Here is a 22,183-nt window from a genome sequence, read left to right on the forward strand (position 1 = left end):
CAACAACGGTTTCTCCAATTGTTACACACCCTAATCTTCTGCGATGCAATACTAATCTTTCTTTCTTTCTTTCTTTCTTTCTTTCTTTCTTTCTTTCTTTCTTTCTTTCTTTCTTTCTTTCTTTCTTTCTTTCTTTCTTTCTTTCTTTCTTTATATTTTGATAATATTTCCCCATACAAGATATAGAGGGGTCTACATTTAAAATATTTTTCGATGACACTAGACAAGAACAAATATGATAGCTTAATCTTTTTATTTAAGAGAATAGTCTTTTGTTTACAAGCAAAGTGCATGATATCTTAATTAGAAATACTCTGTTGTGATTAAATAGCAATTCATTTAGTAATATATATTATTCATTTGTTTGTTTATCTTGGTTAATATAATTCTGTGGTTAACATGGTTAATAGGGTTAATAATGTTTCTTAGTTAAAATGGTTCTTATGTGTTGTCTTGGGTTTGTCTTGAGTGAACACCCAAGTCCTATGATCAGCTTGAAACGAGTAGCCATGAGAGAAGTGCCATCGAAGATATGATGAAGGCACTGCTTTTGTTCATTCCACTTGAAACTCCCCCCGTCACTGTACGAAAGAGTAACAATGTACTTGATTAGTTAGTGAAATATCTTAAATCACCAGTCATCAGTCAGTCTTAAAATCACCTCCACATTTCCATCGTTTTAGAACTGTGAAAAAGGGATGAGAGTATTGGAAAGACAATGCAATGTCTAGCATGATAAGATGCTTGGTGTTTTACCTAGCAGTGGTATAACTATATCAAGGGTGTGTAAATCAATCTATCCGTCAATCATCCTTCAGTTCACCTATCCCATGACAACCATGCTTCAGGATTTAGAATCGTCCTAAACCTTTTTACTTCCATCTAACTACTTAATTGCATTCATTTGCGGCTAAATAATTAAAAATGTGGGATGAAGTAATTTCCTAACAATTAAACGTTACACAAACAAAGAGGACTCAATTAGTAGGAAAGATTCAGAAGAAAATCATTGTATTATCATTTTAAAAATGACACACACACACACACACACACACACACACACACACACACACACACACACACACACACACACACACACACACACACACACACACCCGCATCACACTTATTTTACAAATGTGTTTGCATATCTTACCTATACCATTAACAGTAATAGAGTTGGTTTCAATGTCAAAAGCTGTGATGGTTCCTGCGGCATCGGTCAGAACTCTGGCTATCTGGTCACTAGAAGGAGCTGAACTGAACTTTGCGTCCATGGTGGTGATGATCGATCCTTGGCTAGGGAAAAAAATTGTAGCACATATCTTTGTTTTAAATTGATGTACTAACCAGTGAACTGAGACACATGAATGCCAAGCCAAACTTTAATATGTTAATATGTATACATAATGTGTAATATAATGTGTATGCGAAAATTTAATTCTAGTTATCTTATTTTGTAAAACACAGTTTAGAACGTTGACATTTTCCAAGTAACATTTTATTTTAATATCATAGAATGCCACCCGAGGCTTCAAAAGGTACCTGAAAGTTACCACTTGCAAGCTAGTGAAGGAACCAAAAGCTCTTCTGAACAAGGGTTCGAGCTGCACAGAGGAAAAGACAGTTAGAATAAGAAGGCTTTGTTCATTTCAAGGAATACCAAATAAGCACTGTGTTATTCACCGCTGACATCTGTTAAAATTCTGTGTATCACCTACTTAACATAGCTTTGCAGAGTAGCAACAAGTGATACGGGATGGATCCCTCATTTAGATAATTATCAAAGGCAAATGTTGTTTAAGGAGCAACTTGGTTCCCATGTAAGCCGCCCAGGTGCTCAAAATGTTATTACCGCAGATGTGATGGTTGTGGCTCGATTTTGGAAGGCTGCTGATGAGGGATTCAAAAGGTCTGCTGTAAATGTGTCTCTGACAGAACGGAATCCAAATCGGACGTTAGCCAACGCTACTGCAGCAGTGGTTGTGGTTTGAGTTGGGGCCGGTAGTTGGGCATTTGTAGCAGGTGGTTGGGCTGTTGTAGCCGTTGGTTTGGCAGTTATTGTCAGTGGTTGGGCAGTTGTTGGGGCAATCGTTGTGGTAGTGGTAACAACTCCTGTAAAGACGCATTTTGGGTTTTTGCGTTTAGTAATTTACGTTTATGATATGATATACACTGTATGTGATACATTTTATTGAAATTTAAGAACTTACTTTCGACAACAATAGTGGTAGCATCAATTTGGAGACTATCAGTGGAGTTGTCCATTGCAGCATTTCTCAAGACATTTGCAACTTCCTCTGCTGGCGGAATACTTTCACTTGGGGCAGTATTATTGAACACAAGCTCCAAAACGGTTTCAGTGTTGGCCATACGTCGACCTCCGGCAGGTCTGGAAAAACAGGTTATCATTACGATTGCAACAATTCAAATTTTATGTCAGAAAGCTGGTTCAGAGACAGGGGTACAGCGATTAATTGGCATACGAGACTTGGAATGGAGTATATTATCATTCGCATTGTGGTGAGGCCACAAAATGCCTTGCAAAAATATCTGTAGGCCTAGATATATTTACAGTCATGAGGAGGTTTCCAAGGTTTTACCTGAATCCAATGACAATAACGCGGATGAAAAGGAATCCATATTCTGCCCTGTAGATAGCATTACACTAAGGAGAAAACATTGAAATGTAAAAAAACATTGAAATGGCTTTCAAAGTAGATTATATCAAATCTGTATGAAATGTCAAGAGAAACAAAACGATCAATACAAAATAACTAGCCAATATTTCAAATTCTTCGAACACCAGGTTACATTCATTTTTTTAATCAACCACAACTGTGTCCAACTCACCGTTGTAACAACGATCAACTGCAGTGCAATAAACTGCTGACTGCTCGGGTTTGATAATTGTTCGTCGTAAGTTTGTGTTAACGTAACCGACAAACTGAAGGTCGGAGCAGGGGCTGATGGTGCGGTCGGAGGACTGGTGGTCGTCATGAGGCTGGTCGTGGATTCGCTGGAAGGTGTTTGGGTGGAACCCATGGTGCTGCTTGCTGTGGAAGATGTTTGGGTGGAACCCATGGTGCTGCTTGCTGTGGAAGATGTTTGGGTGGAACCCATGGTGCTGCTTGCTGTGGAAGATGTTTGGGTGGAACCCATGGTGCTGCTTGCTGTGGAAGATGTTTGGGTGGAACCCATGGTGCTGCTTGCTGTGGAAGATGTTTGGGTGGAACCCATGGTGCTGCTTGCTGTGGAAGATGTTTGGGTGGAACCCATGGTGCTGCTTGATGTGGAAGATGCTCCAGTTGTGACCGTGACAGGAGCAACATTTACAGTTGGGGTGGGAACCGATACGTCTGTTGTGATGGTTGGTGTAACAGAAGAGACGATTGTGCTTGTGATGGGTGCCTTGGTTGAGCTTGGTGTGAGAGTTCCTGTAAACGTTGTATTTATATATTTAGAAAAGCGAGGAAAGTGAATCCGTTGCTATTTCTTTGATCTTGCATACTGTACCTATGACTAGGATAGAGTCATGATCAACTGAGATTCTGTCGAACCCTTACCCTAACCCCATAACTTTTATCATAATATCCAGAATGGAAATTGTAATCATACCTGTGACAAAATAATCTGTAGTTGGAACTGAGGGTGCTGTAGCTGGAGTTGGCGTAGTTGTAGTTGCTGTTGCTGCTGTCGTCGGAGTTGCTGTTGGGATTTGCGTTTCTGAGAAGGAACATGTTACTTGTAACTATGTATTTATACAAACCTTTGTTTTACTTTTGTTATTGGAAATATTATTTTTTATCAAATATGGAAAGTGTGACCATACCTGTGACAACAATAGATTCAGGATCAAAGGAGAATCCGCCAGCGGAGGTGTTGGTTGCTGCCGTCGTCATGGTCTCCAGTACATCGGCAGTTGAAACGGTCACTTCAGGTGATGCTGTGTTATTGAAAACAAGCTCCACCTCTATTGTAGTGTTTCCATCGATGGACGGGCTGAAAAACAGATTGCCATCATTATGAGACCATTCAACTTGAAATCAACTTGAAAGCTTGATGCTCTAGCTTACAGTTGGGGAACATATACCATCATGTTTAGCTTATAATGCATGCAACAGAACTTATTCTTTGACCCTATGGTGCCTGGATCTTAATATTATCGTTCAGATCGTTTCAATCAGCCTTTATCATTGTGCGTTGTGATTAACCCTAAACTACATCGGTACAATTGCTACTTTTCAGAAATTAAGAACAATGATTGAAATTTGTCAACAGGACCTATATTCATATGGAAAATTGGTTATTTAAGAAGGATCATTTACCTGAATCCAAGGACAAGAGTGGTGATGAAAACCGACCCATAGGCCTCCTGGAAGATCGCATCGCACTATGGGAACAGCATACACAATTTTAAAAGATGGACAACCCCTTAAAAATGAATGCAATCAATGCAAATCCCTCTGAAGTTAAAGGTTCGTAAAATGACGTCTCAATTCCCGACTGTATGAAATCCAAATAAACCCTGTAAAGGTTTTTGGAATTATCTAGTGTAGTGCTGTGTGCATTACCGCTCATGAGGCCAGACATGTAAAAGGTTTCACCAGATGAAAGCAAACCACAACGACAAATATGGCAAACACGCTGAACGAATCAAGTAATATTGAATGCATCGCAAGGTTATCGAAGGACGAGAGGCAAAAAAGGGCAACGTGAAAGACTTCAAGTTTGAAATGATATCAACTTACAGATGTCACAACAGTTGTTTGCAGTTCTTGAAACTCTGCAGTCGTTTGGTTTGTTAACTCTGCAGTGAAAGGCTTTGATAGTGTAGCCTCTACCGTGAAAGACACAGTAGGAACTGAGGGTTCTGGAGTTGCCGTAGTTGTTGTTGGTGCTGTCGTTGAGGTTGGCGTTTCTGAGAAGGAACATGTCACTTGTAACTATGTATTTGTACATGCATAAGCGCAAGAATCAGGGAAAAGCCACATACTTGAGCAACAAGTTATTGGTTACGAGCAAAGTGCTGTTACTTTTATCATTGGATGAAATACGGAAAATGTGACCATACCTGTGACAACAATAGATTCAGGATCAAAGGAGAATCCGCCAGCGGAGGTGTTGGTTGCTGCCGTCGTCATGGTCTCCAGTACATCGGCAGTTGAAACGGTCACTTCAGGTGATGCTGTGTTATTGAAAACAAGCTCCACCTCTATTGTAGTGTTTCCATCGATGGACGGGCTGAAAAACAGATTGCCAACATTATGAGACCATTCAACTTGAAATCAACTTGAAAGCTTGATGCTCTAGCTTACAGTTGGGGAACATATACCATCATGTTTAGCTTATAATGCATGCAACAGAACTTATTCTTTGACCCTATGGTGCCTGGATCTTAATATTATCGTTCAGATCGTTTCAATCAGCCTTTATCATTGTGCGTTGTGATTAACCCTAAACTACATCGGTACAATTGCTACTTTTCAGAAATTAAGAACAATGATTGAAATTTGTCAACAGGACCTATATTCATATGGAAAATTTGGTTATTTAAGAAGGATCATATACCTGAATCCAAGGACAAGAGTGGTGATGAAAACCGACCCATAGGCCTCCTGGAAGATCGCATCGCACTATGGGAACAGCATACACAATTTTAAAAGATGGACAACCCCTTAAAAATGAATGCAATCAATGCAAATCCCTCTGAAGTTAAAGGTTCGTAAAATGACGTCTCAATTCACGACTGTATGAAATCCAAATAAACCCTGTAAAGGTTGTTGGAATTATCTAGTGTAGTGCTGTGTGCATTACCGCTCATGAGGCCAGACATGTAAAAGGTTTCACCAGATGAAAGCAAACCACAACGACAAATATGGCAAACACGCTGAACGAATCAAGTAATATGGAATGCATCGCAAGGTTATCGAAGGACGAGAGGCAAAAGAGGGCAACGTGAAAGACTTCAAGTTTGAAATGATATCAACTTACAGATGTCACAACAGTTGTTTGCAGTTCTTGAAACTCTGCAGTCGTTTGGTTTGTTAACTCTGCAGTGAAAGGCTTTGATAGTGTAGCCTCTACCGTGAAAGACACAGTAGGAACTGAGGGTTCTGGAGTTGCCGTAGTTGTTGTTGGTGCTGTCGTTGAGGTTGGCGTTTCTGAGAAGGAACATGTTACTTGTAACTATGTATTTGTACATGCATAAGCGCAAGAATCAGGGAAAAGCCACATACTTGAGCAACAAGTTATTGGTTACGAGCAAAGTGCTGTTACTTTTATCATTGGATGAAATATGGAAAATGTGACCATACCTGTGACAACAATAGATTCAGGATCAAAGGAGAATCCGCCAGCGGAGGTGTTGGTTGCTGCCGTCGTCATGGTCTCCAGTACATCGGCAGTTGAAACGGTCACTTCAGGTGATGCTGTGTTATTGAAAACAAGCTCCACCTCTATTGTAGTGTTTCCATCGATGGACGGGCTGAAAAACAGATTGCCATCATTATGAGACCATTCAACTTGAAAGCTTGATGCTCTAGCTTACAGTTGGGGAACATATACCATCATGTTTAGCTTATAATGCATACAACAGAACTTATTCTTTGACCCTATGGTGCCTGGATCTGAATATTATCGTTTAGATCGTTTCAATCAGCCTTTATCATTGTGCGTTGTGATTAACCCTAAACTACATCGGTACAATTGCTACTTTTCAGAAATTATGAACAATGATTGAAATTTGTCAACAGGACCTATATTCATATGGAAAATTTGGTTATTTAAGAAGGATCATTTACCTGAATCCAAGGACAAGAGTGGTGATGAAAACCGACCCATAGGCCTCCTGGAAGATCGCATCGCACTATTGGAACAGCATACACAATTTTAAAAGATGGACAACCCCTTAAAAATGAATGCAATCAATGCAAATCCCTCTGAAGTTAAAGGTTCGTAAAATGACGTCTCAATTCACGACTGTATGAAATCCAAATAAACCCTGTAAAGGTTTTTGGAATTATCTAGTGTAGTGCTGTGTGCATTACCGCTCATGAGGCCAGACATGTAAAAGGTTTCACCAGATGAAAGCAAACCACAACGACAAATATGGCAAACACGCTGAACGAATCAAGTAATATGGAATGCATCGCAAGGTTATCGAAGGACGAGAGGCAAAAGAGGGCAACGTGAAAGACTTCAAGTTTGAAATGATATCAACTTACAGATGTCACAACAGTTGTTTGCAGTTCTTGAAACTCTGCAGTCGTTTGGTTTGTTAACTCTGCAGTGAAAGGCTTTGATAGTGTAGCCTCTACCGTGAAAGACACAGTAGGAACTGAGGGTTCTGGAGTTGCCGTAGTTGTTGTTGGTGCTGTCGTTGAGGTTGGCGTTTCTGAGAAGGAACATGTCACTTGTAACTATGTATTTGTACATGCATAAGCGCAAGAATCAGGGAAAAGCCACATACTTGAGCAACAAGTTATTGGTTACGAGCAAAGTGCTGTTACTTTTATCATTGGATGAAATATGGAAAATGTGACCATACCTGTGACAACAATAGATTCAGGATCAAAGGAGAATCCGCCAGCGGAGGTGTTGGTTGCTGCCGTCGTCATGGTCTCCAGTACATCGGCAGTTGAAACGGTCACTTCAGGTGATGCTGTGTTATTGAAAACAAGCTCCACCTCTATTGTAGTGTTTCCATCGATGGACGGGCTGAAAAACAGATTGCCATCATTATGAGACCATTCAACTTGAAAGCTTGATGCTCTAGCTTACAGTTGGGGAACATATACCATCATGTTTAGCTTATAATGCATGCAACAGAACTTATTCTTTGACCCTATGGTGCCTGGATCTTAATATTATCGTTTAGATTGTTTCAATTAGCCTTTATCATTGTGCGTTGTGATTAACCCTAAACTACATCGGTACAATTGCTACTTTTCAGAAATTAAGAACAATGATTGAAATTTGTCAACAGGACCTATATTCATATGGAAAATTTGGTTATTTAAGAAGGATCATTTACCTGAATCCAAGGACAAGAGTGGTGATGAAAACCGACCCATAGGCCTCCTGGAAAATCGCATCGCACTATGGAAACAGCATACACAATTTTAAAAGATGGACAACCCCTTAAAAATGAATGCAATCAATGCAAATCCCTCTGAAGTTAAAGGTTCGTAAAATGACGTCTCAATTCACGACTGTATGAAATCCAAATAAACCCTGTAAAGGTTGTTGGAATTATCTAGTGTAGTGCTGTGTGCATTACCGCTCATGAGGCCAGACATGTAAAAGGTTTCACCAGATGAAAGCAAACCACAACGACAAATATGGCAAACACGCTGAACGAATCAAGTAATATGGAATGCATCGCAAGGTTATCGAAGGACGAGAGGCAAAAGAGGGCAACGTGAAAGACTTCAAATTTGAAATGATATCAACTTACAGATGTCACAACAGTTGTTTGCAGTTCTTGAAACTCTGCAGTCGTTTGGTTTGTTAACTCTGCAGTGAAAGGCTTTGATAGTGTAGCCTCTACCGTGAAAGACACAGTAGGAACTGAGGGTTCTGGAGTTGCCGTAGTTGTTGTTGGTGCTGTCGTTGAGGTTGGCGTTTCTGAGAAGGAACATGTCACTTGTAACTATGTATTTGTACATGCATAAGCGCAAGAATCAGGGAAAAGCCACATACTTGAGCAACAAGTTATTGGGTACGAGCAAAGTGCTGTTACTTTTATCATTGGATGAAATATGGAAAATGTGACCATACCTGTGACAACAATAGATTCAGGATCAAAGGAGAATCCGCCAGCGGAGGTGTTGGTTGCTGCCGTCGTCATGGTCTCCAGTACATCGGCAGTTGAAACGGTCACTTCAGGTGATGCTGTGTTATTGAAAACAAGCTCCACCTCTATTGTAGTGTTTCCATCGATGGACGGGCTGAAAAACAGATTGCCATCATTATGAGACCATTCAACTTGAAAGCTTGATGCTCTAGCTTACAGTTGGGGAACATATACCATCATGTTTAGCTTATAATGCATGCAACAGAACTTATTCTTTGACCCTATGGTGCCTGGATCTTAATATTATCGTTTAGATTGTTTCAATTAGCCTTTATCATTGTGCGTTGTGATTAACCCTAAACTACATCGGTACAATTGCTACTTTTCAGAAATTAAGAACAATGATTGAAATTTGTCAACAGGACCTATATTCATATGGAAAATTTGGTTATTTAAGAAGGATCATTTACCTGAATCCAAGGACAAGAGTGGTGATGAAAACCGACCCATAGGCCTCCTGGAAAATCGCATCGCACTATGGAAACAGCATACACAATTTTAAAAGATGGACAACCCCTTAAAAATGAATGCAATCAATGCAAATCCCTCTGAAGTTAAAGGTTCGTAAAATGACGTCTCAATTCACGACTGTATGAAATCCAAATAAACCCTGTAAAGGTTGTTGGAATTATCTAGTGTAGTGCTGTGTGCATTACCGCTCATGAGGCCAGACATGTAAAAGGTTTCACCAGATGAAAGCAAACCACAACGACAAATATGGCAAACACGCTGAACGAATCAAGTAATATGGAATGCATCGCAAGGTTATCGAAGGACGAGAGGCAAAAGAGGGCAACGTGAAAGACTTCAAATTTGAAATGATATCAACTTACAGATGTCACAACAGTTGTTTGCAGTTCTTGAAACTCTGCAGTCGTTTGGTTTGTTAACTCTGCAGTGAAAGGCTTTGATAGTGTAGCCTCTACCGTGAAAGACACAGTAGGAACTGAGGGTTCTGGAGTTGCCGTAGTTGTTGTTGGTGCTGTCGTTGAGGTTGGCGTTTCTGAGAAGGAACATGTCACTTGTAACTATGTATTTGTACATGCATAAGCGCAAGAATCAGGGAAAAGCCACATACTTGAGCAACAAGTTATTAGTTACGAGCAAAGTGCTGTTACCTTTATCATTGGATGAAATATGGAAAATGTGACCATACCTGTGACAACAATAGATTCAGGATCAAAGGAGAATCCGCCAGCGGAGGTGTTGGTTGCTGCCGTCGTCATGGTCTCCAGTACATCGGCAGTTGAAACGGTCACTTCAGGTGATGCTGTGTTATTGAAAACAAGCTCCACCTCTATTGTAGTGTTTCCATCGATGGACGGGCTGAAAAACAGATTGCCATCATTATGAGACCATTTAACTTGAAAGCTTGATGCTCTAGCTTACAGTTGGGGAACATATACCATCATGTTTAGCTTATAATGCATACAACAGAACTAATTCTTTGACCCTATGGTGCCTGGATCTTAATATTATCGTTTAGATCGTTTCAATCAGCCTTTATCATTGTGCGTTGTGAATAACCCTAAACTACATCGGTACAATTGCTACTTTTCAGAAATTAAGAACAATGATTGAAATTTGTCAACAGGACCTATATTCATATGGAAAATTTGGTTATTTAAGAAGGATCATATACCTGAATCCAAGGACAAGAGTGGTGATGAAAACCGACCCATAGGCCTCCTGGAAGATCGCATCGCACTATAGGAACAGAATACACAATTTTAAAAGATGGACAACCCCTTAAAAATGAATGCAATCAATGCAAATCCCTCTGAAGTTAAAGGTTCGTAAAATGACGTCTCAATTCACGACTGTATGAAATCCAAATAAACCCTGTAAAGGTTTTTGGAATTATCTAGTGTAGTGCTGTGTGCATTACCGCTCATGAGGCCAGACATGTAAAAGGTTTCACCAGATGAAAGCAAACCACAACGACAAATATGGCAAACACGCTGAACGAATCAAGTAATATGGAATGCATCGCAAGGTTATCGAAGGACGAGAGGCAAAAGAGGGCAACGTGAAAGACTTCAAGTTTGAAATGATATCAACTTACAGATGTCACAACAGTTGTTTGCAGTTCTTGAAACTCTGCAGTCGTTTGGTTTGTTAACTCTGCAGTGAAAGGCTTTGATAGTGTAGCCTCTACCGTGAAAGACACAGTAGGAACTGAGGGTTCTGGAGTTGCCGTAGTTGTTGTTGGTGCTGTCGTTGAGGTTGGCGTTTCTGAGAAGGAACATGTCACTTGTAACTATGTATTTGTACATGCATAAGCGCAAGAATCAGGGAAAAGCCACATACTTGAGCAACAAGTTATTGGTTATGAGCAAAGTGCTGTTACTTTTATCATTGGATGAAATATGGGAAATGTGACCATACCTGTGACAACAATAGATTCAGGATCAAAGGAGAATCCGCCAGCGGAGGTGTTGGTTGCTGCCGTCGTCATGGTCTCCAGTACATCGGCAGTTGAAACGGTCACTTCGGGTGATGCTGTGTTATTGAAAACAAGCTCCACCTCTATTGTAGTGTTTCCATCGATGGACGGGCTGAAAAACAGATTGCCATCATTATGAGACCATTCAACTTGAAATCAACTTGAAAGCTTGATGCTCTAGCTTACAGTTGGGGAACATATACCATCATGTTTAGCTTATAATGCATGCAACAGAACTTATTCCTTGACCCTATGGTGCCTGGATCTTAATATTATCGTTTAGATTGTTTCAATTAGCCTTTATCATTGTGCGTTGTGATTAACCCTAAACTACATCGGTACAATTGCTACTTTTCAGAAATTAAGAACAATGATTGAAATTTGTCAACAGGACCTATATTCATATGGAAAATTTGGTTATTTAAGAAGGATCATTTACCTGAATCCAAGGACAAGAGTGGTGATGAAAACCGACCCATAGGCCTCCTGGAAGATCGCATCGCACTATGGGAACAGCATACACAATTTTAAAAGATGGACAACCCCTTAAAAATGAATGCAATCAATGCAAATCCCTCTGAAGTTAAAGGTTCGTAAAATGACGTCTCAATTCACGACTGTATGAAATCCAAATAAACCCTGTAAAGGTTGTTGGAATTATCTAGTGTAGTGCCGTGTGCATTACCGCTCATGAGGCCAGACATGTAAAAGGTTTCACCAGATGAAAGCAAACCACAACGACAAATATGGCAAACACGCTGAACGAATCAAGTAATATGGAATGCATCGCAAGGTTATCGAAGGACGAGAGGCAAAAGAGGGCAAGGTGAAAGACTTCAAGTTTGAAATGATATCAACTTACAGATGTCACAACAGTTGTTTGCAGTTCTTGAAACTCTGCAGTCGTTTGGTTTGTTAACTCTGCAGTGAAAGGCTTTGATAGTGTAGCCTCTACCGTGAAAGACACAGTAGGAACTGAGGGTTCTGGAGTTGCCGTAGTTGTTGTTGGTGCTGTCGTTGAGGTTGGCGTTTCTGAGAAGGAACATGTCACTTGTAACTATGTATTTGTACATGCATAAGCGCAAGAATCAGGGAAAAGCCACATACTTGAGCAACAAGTTATTGGTTACGAGCAAAGTGCTGTTACTTTTATCATTGGATGTAATATGGAAAATGTGACCATACCTGTGACAACAATAGATTCAGGATCAAAGGAGAATCCGCCAGCGGAGGTGTTGGTTGCTGCCGTCGTCATGGTCTCCAGTACATCGGCAGTTGAAACGGTCACTTCAGATGATGCTGTGTTATTGAAAACAAGCTCCACCTCTATTGTAGTGTTTCCATCGATGGACGGGCTGAAAAACAGATTGCCATCATTATGAGACCATTCAACTTGAAAACTTGATGCTCTAGCTTACAGTTGGGGAACATATACCATCATGTTTAGCTTATAATGCATACAACAGAACTTATTCTTTGACCCTATGGTGCCTGGATCTTAATATTATCGTTTAGATCGTTTCAATCAGCCTTTATCATTGTGCGTTGTGATTAACCCTAAACTACATCGGTACAATTGCTACTTTTCAGAAATTAAGAACAATGATTGAAATTTGTCAACAGGACCTATATTCATATGGAACATTTGGTTATTTAAGAAGGATCATTTACCTGAATCCAAGGACAAGAGTGGTGATGAAAACCGACCCATAGGCCTCCTGGAAGATCGCATCGCACTATGGGAACAGCATACACAATTTTAAAAGATGGACAACCCCTTAAAAATGAATGCAATCAATGCAAATCCCTCTGAAGTTAAAGGTTCGTAAAATGACGTCTCAATTCACGACTGTATGAAATCCAAATAAACCCTGTAAAGGTTTTTGGAATTATCTAGTGTAGTCTATGTGCATTACCGCTCATGAGGCCAGACATGTAAAAGGTTTCACCAGATGAAAGCAAACCACAACGACAAATATGGCAAACACGCTGAACGAATCAAGTAATATGGAATGCATCGCAAGGTTATCGAAGGACGAGAGGCAAAAGAGGGCAACGTGAAAGACTTCAAGTTTGAAATGATATCAACTTACAGATGTCACAACAGTTGTTTGCAGTTCTTGAAACTCTGCAGTCGTTTGGTTTGTTAACTCTGCAGTGAAAGGCTTTGATAGTGTAGCCTCTACCGTGAAAGACACAGTAGGAACTGAGGGTTCTGGAGTTGCCGTAGTTGTTGTTGGTGCTGTCGTTGAGGTTGGCGTTGCTGAGAAGGAACATGTCACTTGTAACTATGTATTTGTACATGCATGAGCGCAAGAATCAGGGAAAAGCCACATACTTGAGCAACAAGTTATTGGTTACGAGCAAAGTGCTGTTACTTTTATCATTGGATGAAATATGGAAAATGTGACCATACCTGTGACAACAATAGATTCAGGATCAAAGGAGAATCCGCCAGCGGAGGTGTTGGTTGCTGCCGTCTTCATGGTCTCCAGTACATCGGCAGTTGAAACGGTCACTTCAGGTGATGCTGTGTTATTGAAAACAAGCTCCACCTCTATTGTAGTGTTTCCATCGATGGACGGGCTGAAAAACAGATTGCCATCATTATGAGACCATTTAACTTGAAAGCTTGATGCTCTAGCTTACAGTTGGGGAACATATACCATCATGTTTAGCTTATAATGCATACAACAGAACTTATTCTTTGACCCTATGGTGCCTGGATCTTAATATTATCGTTTAGATCGTTTCAATCAGCCTTTATCATTGTGCGTTGTGATTAACCCTAAACTACATTGGTACAATTGCTACTTTTCAGAAATTAAGAACAATGATTGAAATTTGTCAACAGGACCTATATTCATATGGAAAATTTGGTTATTTAAGAAGGATCATTTACCTGAATCCAAGGACAAGAGTGGTGATGAAAACCGACCCATAGGCCTCCTGGAAGATCGCATCGCACTATGGGAACAGCATACACAATTTTAAAAGATGGACAACCCCTTAAAAATGAATGCAATCAATGCAAATCCCTCTGAAGTTAAAGGTTCGTAAAATGACGTCTCAATTCACGACTGTATGAAATCCAAATAAACCCTGTAAAGGTTGTTGGAATTATCTAGTGTAGTGCTGTGTGCATTACCGCTCATGAGGCCAGACATGTAAAAGGTTTCACCAGATGAAAGCAAACCACAACGACAAATATGGCAAACACGCTGAACGAATCAAGTAATATGGAATGCACCGCAAGGTTATCGAAGGACGAGAGGCAAAAGAGGGCAACGTGAAAGACTTCAAGTTTGAAATGATATCAACTTACAGATGTCACAACAGTTGTTTGCAGTTCTTGAAACTCTGCAGTCGTTTGGTTTGTTAACTCTGCAGTGAAAGGCTTTGATAGTGTAGCCTCTACCGTGAAAGACACAGTAGGAACTGAGGGTTCTTGAGTTGCCGTAGTTGTTGTTGGTGCTGTCGTTGAGGTTGGCGTTTCTGAGAAGGAACATGTCACTTGTAACTATGTATTTGTACATGCATAAGCGCAAGAATCAGGGAAAAGCCACATACTTGAGCAACAAGTTATTGGTTACGAGCAAAGTGCTGTTACTTTTATCATTGGATGAAATATGGAAAATGTGACCATACCTGTGACAACAATAGATTCAGGATCAAAGGAGAATCCGCCAGCGGAGGTGTTGGTTGCTGCCGTCGTCATGGTCTCCAGTACATCGGCAGTTGAAACGGTCACTTCGGGTGATGCTGTGTTATTGAAAACAAGCTCCACCTCTATTGTAGTGTTTCCATCGATGGACGGGCTGAAAAACAGATTGCCATCATTGTGAGACCATTCAACTTGAAAGCTTGATGCTCTAGCTTACAGTTGGGGAACATATACCATCATGTTTAGCTTATAATGCATACAACAGAACTTATTCTTTGACCCTATGGTGCCTGGATCTTAATATTATCGTTTAGATCGTTTCAATCAGCCTTTATCATTGTGCGTTGTGATTAACCCTAAACTACATCGGTACAATTGCTACTTTTCAGAAATTAAGAACAATGATTGAAATTTGTCAACAGGACCTATATTCATATGGAACATTTGGTTATTTAAGAAGGATCATTTACCTGAATCCAAGGACAAGAGTGGTGAGGAAAACCGACCCATAGGCCTCCTGGAAGATCGCATCGCACTATGGGAACAGCATACACAATTTTAAAAGATGGACAACCCCTTAAAAATGAATGCAATCAATGCAAATCCCTCTGAAGTTAAAGGTTCGTAAAATGACGTCTCAATTCACGACTGTATGAAATCCAAATAAACCCTGTAAAGGTTTTTGGAATTATCTAGTGTAGTCTATGTGCATTACCGCTCATGAGGCCAGACATGTAAAAGGTTTCACCAGATGAAAGCAAACCACAACGACAAATATGGCAAACACGCTGAACGAATCAAGTAATATGGAATGCATCGCAAGGTTATCGAAGGACGAGAGGCAAAAGAGGGCAACGTGAAAGACTTCAAGTTTGAAATGATATCAACTTACAGATGTCACAACAGTTGTTTGCAGTTCTTGAAACTCTGCAGTCGTTTGGTTTGTTAACTCTGCAGTGAAAGGCTTTGATAGTGTAGCCTCTACCGTGAAAGACACAGTAGGAACTGAGGGTTCTGGAGTTGCCGTAGTTGTTGTTGGTGCTGTCGTTGAGGTTGGCGTTTCTGAGAAGGAACATGTCACTTGTAACTATGTATTTGTACATGCATAAGCGCAAGAATCAGGGAAAAGCCACATACTTGAGCAACAAGTTATTGGTTACGAGCAAAGTGCTGTTACTTTTATCATTGGATGAAATATGGAAAATGTGACCATACCTGTGACAACAATAGATTCAGGATCAAAGGAGAATCCGCCAGCGGAGGTGTTGGTTGCTGCCGTCGTCATGGTCTCCAGTACATCGGCAGTTGAAACGGTCACTTCAGGTGATGCTGTGTTATTGAAAACAAGCTCCACCTCTATTGTAGTGTTTCCATCGATGGACGGGCTGAAAAACAGATTGCCATCATTATGAGACCATTCAACTTGTAATCAACTTGAAAGCTTGATGCTCTAGCTTACAGTTGGGGAACATATACCATCATGTTTAGCTTATAATGCATACAACAGAACTTATTCTTTGACCCTATGGTGCCTGGATCTTAATATTATCGTTTAGATCGTTTCAATCAGCCTTTATCATTGTGCGTTGTGATTAACCCTAAACTACATCGGTACAATTGCTACTTTTCAGAAATTAAGAACAATGATTGAAATTTGTCAACAGGACCTATATTCATATGGAACATTTGGTTATTTAAGAAGGATCATTTACCTGAATCCAAGGACAAGAGTGGTGAGGAAAACCGACCCATAGGCCTCCTGGAAGATCGCATCGCACTATGGGAACAGCATACACAATTTTAAAAGATGGACAACCCCTTAAAAATGAATGCAATCAATGCAAATCCCTCTGAAGTTAAAGGTTCGTAAAATGACGTCTCAATTCACGACTGTATGAAATCCAAATAAACCCTGTAAAGGTTTTTGGAATTATCTAGTGTAGTCTATGTGCATTACCGCTCATGAGGCCAGACATGTAAAAGGTTTCACCAGATGAAAGCAAACCACAACGACAAATATGGCAAACACGCTGAACGAATCAAGTAATATGGAATGCATCGCAAGGTTATCGAAGGACGAGAGGCAAAAGAGGGCAACGTGAAAGACTTCAAGTTTGAAATGATATCAACTTACAGATGTCACAACAGTTGTTTGCAGTTCTTGAAACTCTGCAGTCGTTTGGTTTGTTAACTCTGCAGTGAAAGGCTTTGATAGTGTAGCCTCTACCGTGAAAGACACAGTAGGAACTGAGGGTTCTGGAGTTGCCGTAGTTGTTGTTGGTGCTGTCGTTGAGGTTGGCGTTTCTGAGAAGGAACATGTCACTTGTAACTATGTATTTGTACATGCATAAGCGCAAGAATCAGGGAAAAGCCACATACTTGAGCAACAAGTTATTGGTTACGAGCAAAGTGCTGTTACTTTTATCATTGGATGAAATATGGAAAATGTGACCATACCTGTGACAACAATAGATTCAGGATCAAAGGAGAATCCGCCAGCGGAGGTGTTGGTTGCTGCCGTCGTCATGGTCTCCAGTACATCGGCAGTTGAAACGGTCACTTCAGGTGATGCTGTGTTATTGAAAACAAGCTCCACCTCTATTGTAGTGTTTCCATCGATGGACGGGCTGAAAAACAGATTGCCATCATTATGAGACCATTCAACTTGTAATCAACTTGAAAGCTTGATGCTCTAGCTTACAGTTGGGGAACATATACCATCATGTTTAGCTTATAATGCATGCAACAGAACTTATTCTTTGACCCTATGGTGCCTGGATCTTAATATTATCGTTTAGATTGTTTCAATTAGCCTTTATCATTGTGCGTTGTGATTAACCCTAAACTACATCGGTACAATTGCTACTTTTCAGAAATTAAGAACAATGATTGAAATTTGTCAACAGGACCTATATTCATATGGAAAATTTGGTTATTTAAGAAGGATCATTTACCTGAATCCAAGGACAAGAGTGGTGATGAAAACCGACCCATAGGCCTCCTGGAAGATCGCATCGCACTATGGGAACAGCATACACAATTTTAAAAGATGGACAACCCCTTAAAAATGAATGCAATCAATGCAAATCCCTCTGAAGTTAAAGGTTCGTAAAATGACGTCTCAATTCACGACTGTATGAAATCCAAATAAACCCTGTAAAGGTTGTTGGAATTATCTAGTGTAGTGCTGTGTGCATTACCGCTCATGAGGCCAGACATGTAAAAGGTTTCACCAGATGAAAGCAAACCACAACGACAAATATGGCAAACACGCTGAACGAATCAAGTAATATGGAATGCATCGCAAGGTTATCGAAGGACGAGAGGCAAAAGAGGGCAACGTGAAAGACTTCAAGTTTGAAATGATATCAACTTACAGATGTCACAACAGTTGTTTGCAGTTCTTGAAACTCTGCAGTCGTTTGGTTTGTTAACTCTGCAGTGAAAGGCTTTGATAGTGTAGCCTCTACCGTGAAAGACACAGTAGGAACTGAGGGTTCTGGAGTTGCCGTAGTTGTTGTTGGTGCTGTCGTTGAGGTTGGCGTTTCTGAGAAGGAACATGTTACTTGTAACTATGTATTTGTACATGCATAAGCGCAAGAATCAGGGAAAAGCCACATACTTGAGCAACAAGTTATTGGTTATGAGCAAAGTGCTGTTACTTTTATCATTGGATGAAATATGGGAAATGTGACCATACCTGTGACAACAATAGATTCAGGATCAAAGGAGAATCCGCCAGCGGAGGTGTTGGTTGCTGCCGTCGTCATGGTCTCCAGTACATCGGCAGTTGAAACGGTCACTTCGGGTGATGCTGTGTTATTGAAAACAAGCTCCACCTCTATTGTAGTGTTTCCATCGATGGACGGGCTGAAAAACAGATTGCCATCATTATGAGACCATTCAACTTGAAATCAACTTGAAAGCTTGATGCTCTAGCTTACAGTTGGGGAACATATACCATCATGTTTAGCTTATAATGCATGCAACAGAACTTATTCCTTGACCCTATGGTGCCTGGATCTTAATATTATCGTTTAGATTGTTTCAATTAGCCTTTATCATTGTGCGTTGTGATTAACCCTAAACTACATCGGTACAATTGCTACTTTTCAGAAATTAAGAACAATGATTGAAATTTGTCAACAGGACCTATATTCATATGGAAAATTTGGTTATTTAAGAAGGATCATTTACCTGAATCCAAGGACAAGAGTGGTGATGAAAACCGACCCATAGGCCTCCTGGAAGATCGCATCGCACTATGGGAACAGCATACACAATTTTAAAAGATGGACAACCCCTTAAAAATGAATGCAATCAATGCAAATCCCTCTGAAGTTAAAGGTTCGTAAAATGACGTCTCAATTCACGACTGTATGAAATCCAAATAAACCCTGTAAAGGTTGTTGGAATTATCTAGTGTAGTGCCGTGTGCATTACCGCTCATGAGGCCAGACATGTAAAAGGTTTCACCAGATGAAAGCAAACCACAACGACAAATATGGCAAACACGCTGAACGAATCAAGTAATATGGAATGCATCGCAAGGTTATCGAAGGACGAGAGGCAAAAGAGGGCAAGGTGAAAGACTTCAAGTTTGAAATGATATCAACTTACAGATGTCACAACAGTTGTTTGCAGTTCTTGAAACTCTGCAGTCGTTTGGTTTGTTAACTCTGCAGTGAAAGGCTTTGATAGTGTAGCCTCTACCGTGAAAGACACAGTAGGAACTGAGGGTTCTGGAGTTGCCGTAGTTGTTGTTGGTGCTGTCGTTGAGGTTGGCGTTTCTGAGAAGGAACATGTCACTTGTAACTATGTATTTGTACATGCATAAGCGCAAGAATCAGGGAAAAGCCACATACTTGAGCAACAAGTTATTGGTTACGAGCAAAGTGCTGTTACTTTTATCATTGGATGTAATATGGAAAATGTGACCATACCTGTGACAACAATAGATTCAGGATCAAAGGAGAATCCGCCAGCGGAGGTGTTGGTTGCTGCCGTCGTCATGGTCTCCAGTACATCGGCAGTTGAAACGGTCACTTCAGATGATGCTGTGTTATTGAAAACAAGCTCCACCTCTATTGTAGTGTTTCCATCGATGGACGGGCTGAAAAACAGATTGCCATCATTATGAGACCATTCAACTTGAAATCAACTTGAAAGCTTGATGCTCTAGCTTACAGTTGGGGAACATATACCATCATGTTTAGCTTATAATGCATACAACAGAACTTATTCTTTGACCCTATGGTGCCTGGATCTTAATATTATCGTTTAGATCGTTTCAATCAGCCTTTATCATTGTGCGTTGTGATTAACCCTAAACTACATCGGTACAATTGCTACTTTTCAGAAATTAAGAACAATGATTGAAATTTGTCAACAGGACCTATATTCATATGGAACATTTGGTTATTTAAGAAGGATCATTTACCTGAATCCAAGGACAAGAGTGGTGATGAAAACCGACCCATAGGCCTCCTGGAAGATCGCATCGCACTATGGGAACAGCATACACAATTTTAAAAGATGGACAACCCCTTAAAAATGAATGCAATCAATGCAAATCCCTCTGAAGTTAAAGGTTCGTAAAATGACGTCTCAATTCACGACTGTATGAAATCCAAATAAACCCTGTAAAGGTTTTTGGAATTATCTAGTGTAGTCTATGTGCATTACCGCTCATGAGGCCAGACATGTAAAAGGTTTCACCAGATGAAAGCAAACCACAACGACAAATATGGCAAACACGCTGAACGAATCAAGTAATATGGAATGCATCGCAAGGTTATCGAAGGACGAGAGGCAAAAGAGGGCAACGTGAAAGACTTCAAGTTTGAAATGATATCAACTTACAGATGTCACAACAGTTGTTTGCAGTTCTTGAAACTCTGCAGTCGTTTGGTTTGTTAACTCTGCAGTGAAAGGCTTTGATAGTGTAGCCTCTACCGTGAAAGACACAGTAGGAACTGAGGGTTCTGGAGTTGCCGTAGTTGTTGTTGGTGCTGTCGTTGAGGTTGGCGTTTCTGAGAAGGAACATGTCACTTGTAACTATGTATTTGTACATGCATAAGCGCAAGAATCAGGGAAAAGCCACATACTTGAGCAACAAGTTATTGGTTACGAGCAAAGTGCTGTTACTTTTATCATTGGATGAAATATGGAAAATGTGACCATACCTGTGACAACAATAGATTCAGGATCAAAGGAGAATCCGCCAGCGGAGGTGTTGGTTGCTGCCGTCGTCATGGTCTCCAGTACATCGGCAGTTGAAACGGTCACTTCAGGTGATGCTGTGTTATTGAAAACAAGCTCCACCTCTATTGTAGTGTTTCCATCGATGGACGGGCTGAAAAACAGATTGCCATCATTATGAGACCATTCAACTTGAAAGCTTGATGCTCTAGCTTACAGTTGGGGAACATATACCATCATGTTTAGCTTATAATGCATACAACAGAACTTATTCTTTGACCCTATGGTGCCTGGATCTTACTATTATCGTTTAGATCGTTTCAATCAGCCTTTATCATTGTGCGTTGTGATTAACCCTAAACTACATCGGTACAATTGCTACTTTTCAGAAATTAAGAACAATGATTGAAATTTGTCAACAGGACCTATATTCATATGGAAAATTTGGTTATTTAAGAAGGATCATTTACCTGAATCCAAGGACAAGAGTGGTGATGAAAACCGACCCATAGGCCTCCTGGAAGATCGCATCGCACTATGGGAACAGGATACACAATTTTAAAAGATGGACAACCCCTTAAAAATGAATGCAATCAATGCAAATCCCTCTGAAGTTAAAGGTTCGTAAAATGACGTCTCAATTCCCGACTGTATGAAATCCAAATAAACCCTGTAAAGGTTTTTGGAATTATCTAGTTTAGTGCTGTGTGCATTACCGCTCATGAGGCCAGACATGTAAAAGGTTTCACCAGATGAAAGCAAACCACAACGACAAATATGGCAAACACGCTGAACGAATCAAGTAATATGGAATGCATCGCAAGGTTATCGAAGGACGAGAGGCAAAAGAGGGCAACGTGATAGACTTCAAGTTTGAAATGATATCAACTTACAGATGTCACAACAGTTGTTTGCAGTTCTTGAAACTCTGCAGTCGTTTGGTTTGTTAACTCTGCAGTGAAAGGCTTTGATAGTGTAGCCTCTACCGTGAAAGACACAGTAGGAACTGAGGGTT

General features: G+C 40.3%; 1 protein-coding gene and 10 long non-coding RNA genes across 11 annotated transcripts; all 11 read right to left on the minus strand.

Moving 5' to 3' along the window:
- Positions 1-238: 238 nt before the first annotated feature.
- Positions 239-8,094, minus strand: LOC115536301 (mucin-5AC). The gene is made up of 19 exons (XM_030348119.1): positions 8,036-8,094; positions 7,550-7,719; positions 7,227-7,396; positions 6,804-6,868; positions 6,318-6,487; positions 5,995-6,164; positions 5,572-5,636; positions 5,075-5,244; positions 4,752-4,921; positions 4,329-4,393; positions 3,833-4,002; positions 3,619-3,726; positions 2,854-3,437; positions 2,604-2,668; positions 2,214-2,392; positions 1,856-2,115; positions 1,546-1,607; positions 1,157-1,299; positions 239-581 (listed from the first exon to the last, which is right to left on the minus strand). Exons 2-19 carry the CDS (start codon positions 7,617-7,619, stop codon positions 490-492), a joined length of 2,778 nt encoding a protein of 925 aa, XP_030203979.1. The 5' UTR covers positions 7,620-7,719; positions 8,036-8,094; the 3' UTR covers positions 239-489.
- A 427-nt stretch (positions 8,095-8,521) lies between these two features.
- LOC115536358 (uncharacterized) lies at positions 8,522-9,332 on the minus strand. The gene is made up of 3 exons (XR_003974661.1): positions 9,268-9,332; positions 8,782-8,951; positions 8,522-8,628 (listed from the first exon to the last, which is right to left on the minus strand). It is a non-coding gene; the product is annotated as an uncharacterized LOC115536358 (long non-coding RNA).
- A 421-nt stretch (positions 9,333-9,753) lies between these two features.
- Positions 9,754-11,041, minus strand: LOC115536344 (uncharacterized). The gene is made up of 4 exons (XR_003974646.1): positions 10,923-11,041; positions 10,500-10,564; positions 10,014-10,183; positions 9,754-9,860 (listed from the first exon to the last, which is right to left on the minus strand). It is a non-coding gene; the product is annotated as an uncharacterized LOC115536344 (long non-coding RNA).
- A 3-nt stretch (positions 11,042-11,044) lies between these two features.
- On the minus strand, positions 11,045-12,205 carry LOC115536350 (uncharacterized). The gene is made up of 4 exons (XR_003974652.1): positions 12,166-12,205; positions 11,743-11,807; positions 11,246-11,415; positions 11,045-11,092 (listed from the first exon to the last, which is right to left on the minus strand). It is a non-coding gene; the product is annotated as an uncharacterized LOC115536350 (long non-coding RNA).
- Positions 12,206-12,287: 82 nt separating this feature from the next.
- On the minus strand, positions 12,288-13,436 carry LOC115536352 (uncharacterized). The gene is made up of 4 exons (XR_003974654.1): positions 13,397-13,436; positions 12,975-13,039; positions 12,489-12,658; positions 12,288-12,335 (listed from the first exon to the last, which is right to left on the minus strand). It is a non-coding gene; the product is annotated as an uncharacterized LOC115536352 (long non-coding RNA).
- A 231-nt stretch (positions 13,437-13,667) lies between these two features.
- Positions 13,668-15,120, minus strand: LOC115536338 (uncharacterized). The gene is made up of 4 exons (XR_003974640.1): positions 14,952-15,120; positions 14,629-14,798; positions 14,206-14,270; positions 13,668-13,889 (listed from the first exon to the last, which is right to left on the minus strand). It is a non-coding gene; the product is annotated as an uncharacterized LOC115536338 (long non-coding RNA).
- An 802-nt stretch (positions 15,121-15,922) lies between these two features.
- On the minus strand, positions 15,923-16,704 carry LOC115536360 (uncharacterized). Its single transcript, XR_003974663.1, has 3 exons — positions 16,680-16,704; positions 16,183-16,352; positions 15,923-16,029 (listed from the first exon to the last, which is right to left on the minus strand). It is a non-coding gene; the product is annotated as an uncharacterized LOC115536360 (long non-coding RNA).
- A 460-nt stretch (positions 16,705-17,164) lies between these two features.
- LOC115536341 (uncharacterized) lies at positions 17,165-18,463 on the minus strand. The gene is made up of 4 exons (XR_003974643.1): positions 18,345-18,463; positions 17,922-17,986; positions 17,425-17,594; positions 17,165-17,271 (listed from the first exon to the last, which is right to left on the minus strand). It is a non-coding gene; the product is annotated as an uncharacterized LOC115536341 (long non-coding RNA).
- Positions 18,464-18,466: 3 nt separating this feature from the next.
- LOC115536351 (uncharacterized) lies at positions 18,467-19,627 on the minus strand. The gene is made up of 4 exons (XR_003974653.1): positions 19,588-19,627; positions 19,165-19,229; positions 18,668-18,837; positions 18,467-18,514 (listed from the first exon to the last, which is right to left on the minus strand). It is a non-coding gene; the product is annotated as an uncharacterized LOC115536351 (long non-coding RNA).
- Positions 19,628-19,709: 82 nt separating this feature from the next.
- LOC115536353 (uncharacterized) lies at positions 19,710-20,869 on the minus strand. The gene is made up of 4 exons (XR_003974655.1): positions 20,830-20,869; positions 20,408-20,472; positions 19,911-20,080; positions 19,710-19,757 (listed from the first exon to the last, which is right to left on the minus strand). It is a non-coding gene; the product is annotated as an uncharacterized LOC115536353 (long non-coding RNA).
- A 23-nt stretch (positions 20,870-20,892) lies between these two features.
- On the minus strand, positions 20,893-22,180 carry LOC115536342 (uncharacterized). The gene is made up of 4 exons (XR_003974644.1): positions 22,062-22,180; positions 21,639-21,703; positions 21,153-21,322; positions 20,893-20,999 (listed from the first exon to the last, which is right to left on the minus strand). It is a non-coding gene; the product is annotated as an uncharacterized LOC115536342 (long non-coding RNA).
- Positions 22,181-22,183: the final 3 nt, after the last annotated feature.

The sequence above is a fragment of the Gadus morhua genome, chromosome 22 (assembly GCF_902167405.1).
Source record: "Gadus morhua chromosome 22, gadMor3.0, whole genome shotgun sequence".
NCBI classification, from domain to species: domain Eukaryota; kingdom Metazoa; phylum Chordata; class Actinopteri; order Gadiformes; family Gadidae; genus Gadus; species Gadus morhua.

Excerpts from the sequence above, each read along its gene's own strand:
- LOC115536301 (XM_030348119.1), bottom strand. The coding sequence starts at position 7,619 with ATGACGACGGCAGCAACCAACACCTCCGCTGGCGGATTCTCCTTTGAT. Across the intron at positions 3,727-3,832 it reads TGAATCTATTGTTGTCACAG|AAACGCAAATCCCAACAGCA; the intron begins GTATGGTCACAC and ends GTTCCTTCTCAG. Across the intron at positions 3,438-3,618 it reads TACAGATTATTTTGTCACAG|GAACTCTCACACCAAGCTCA; the intron begins GTATGATTACAA and ends CAACGTTTACAG.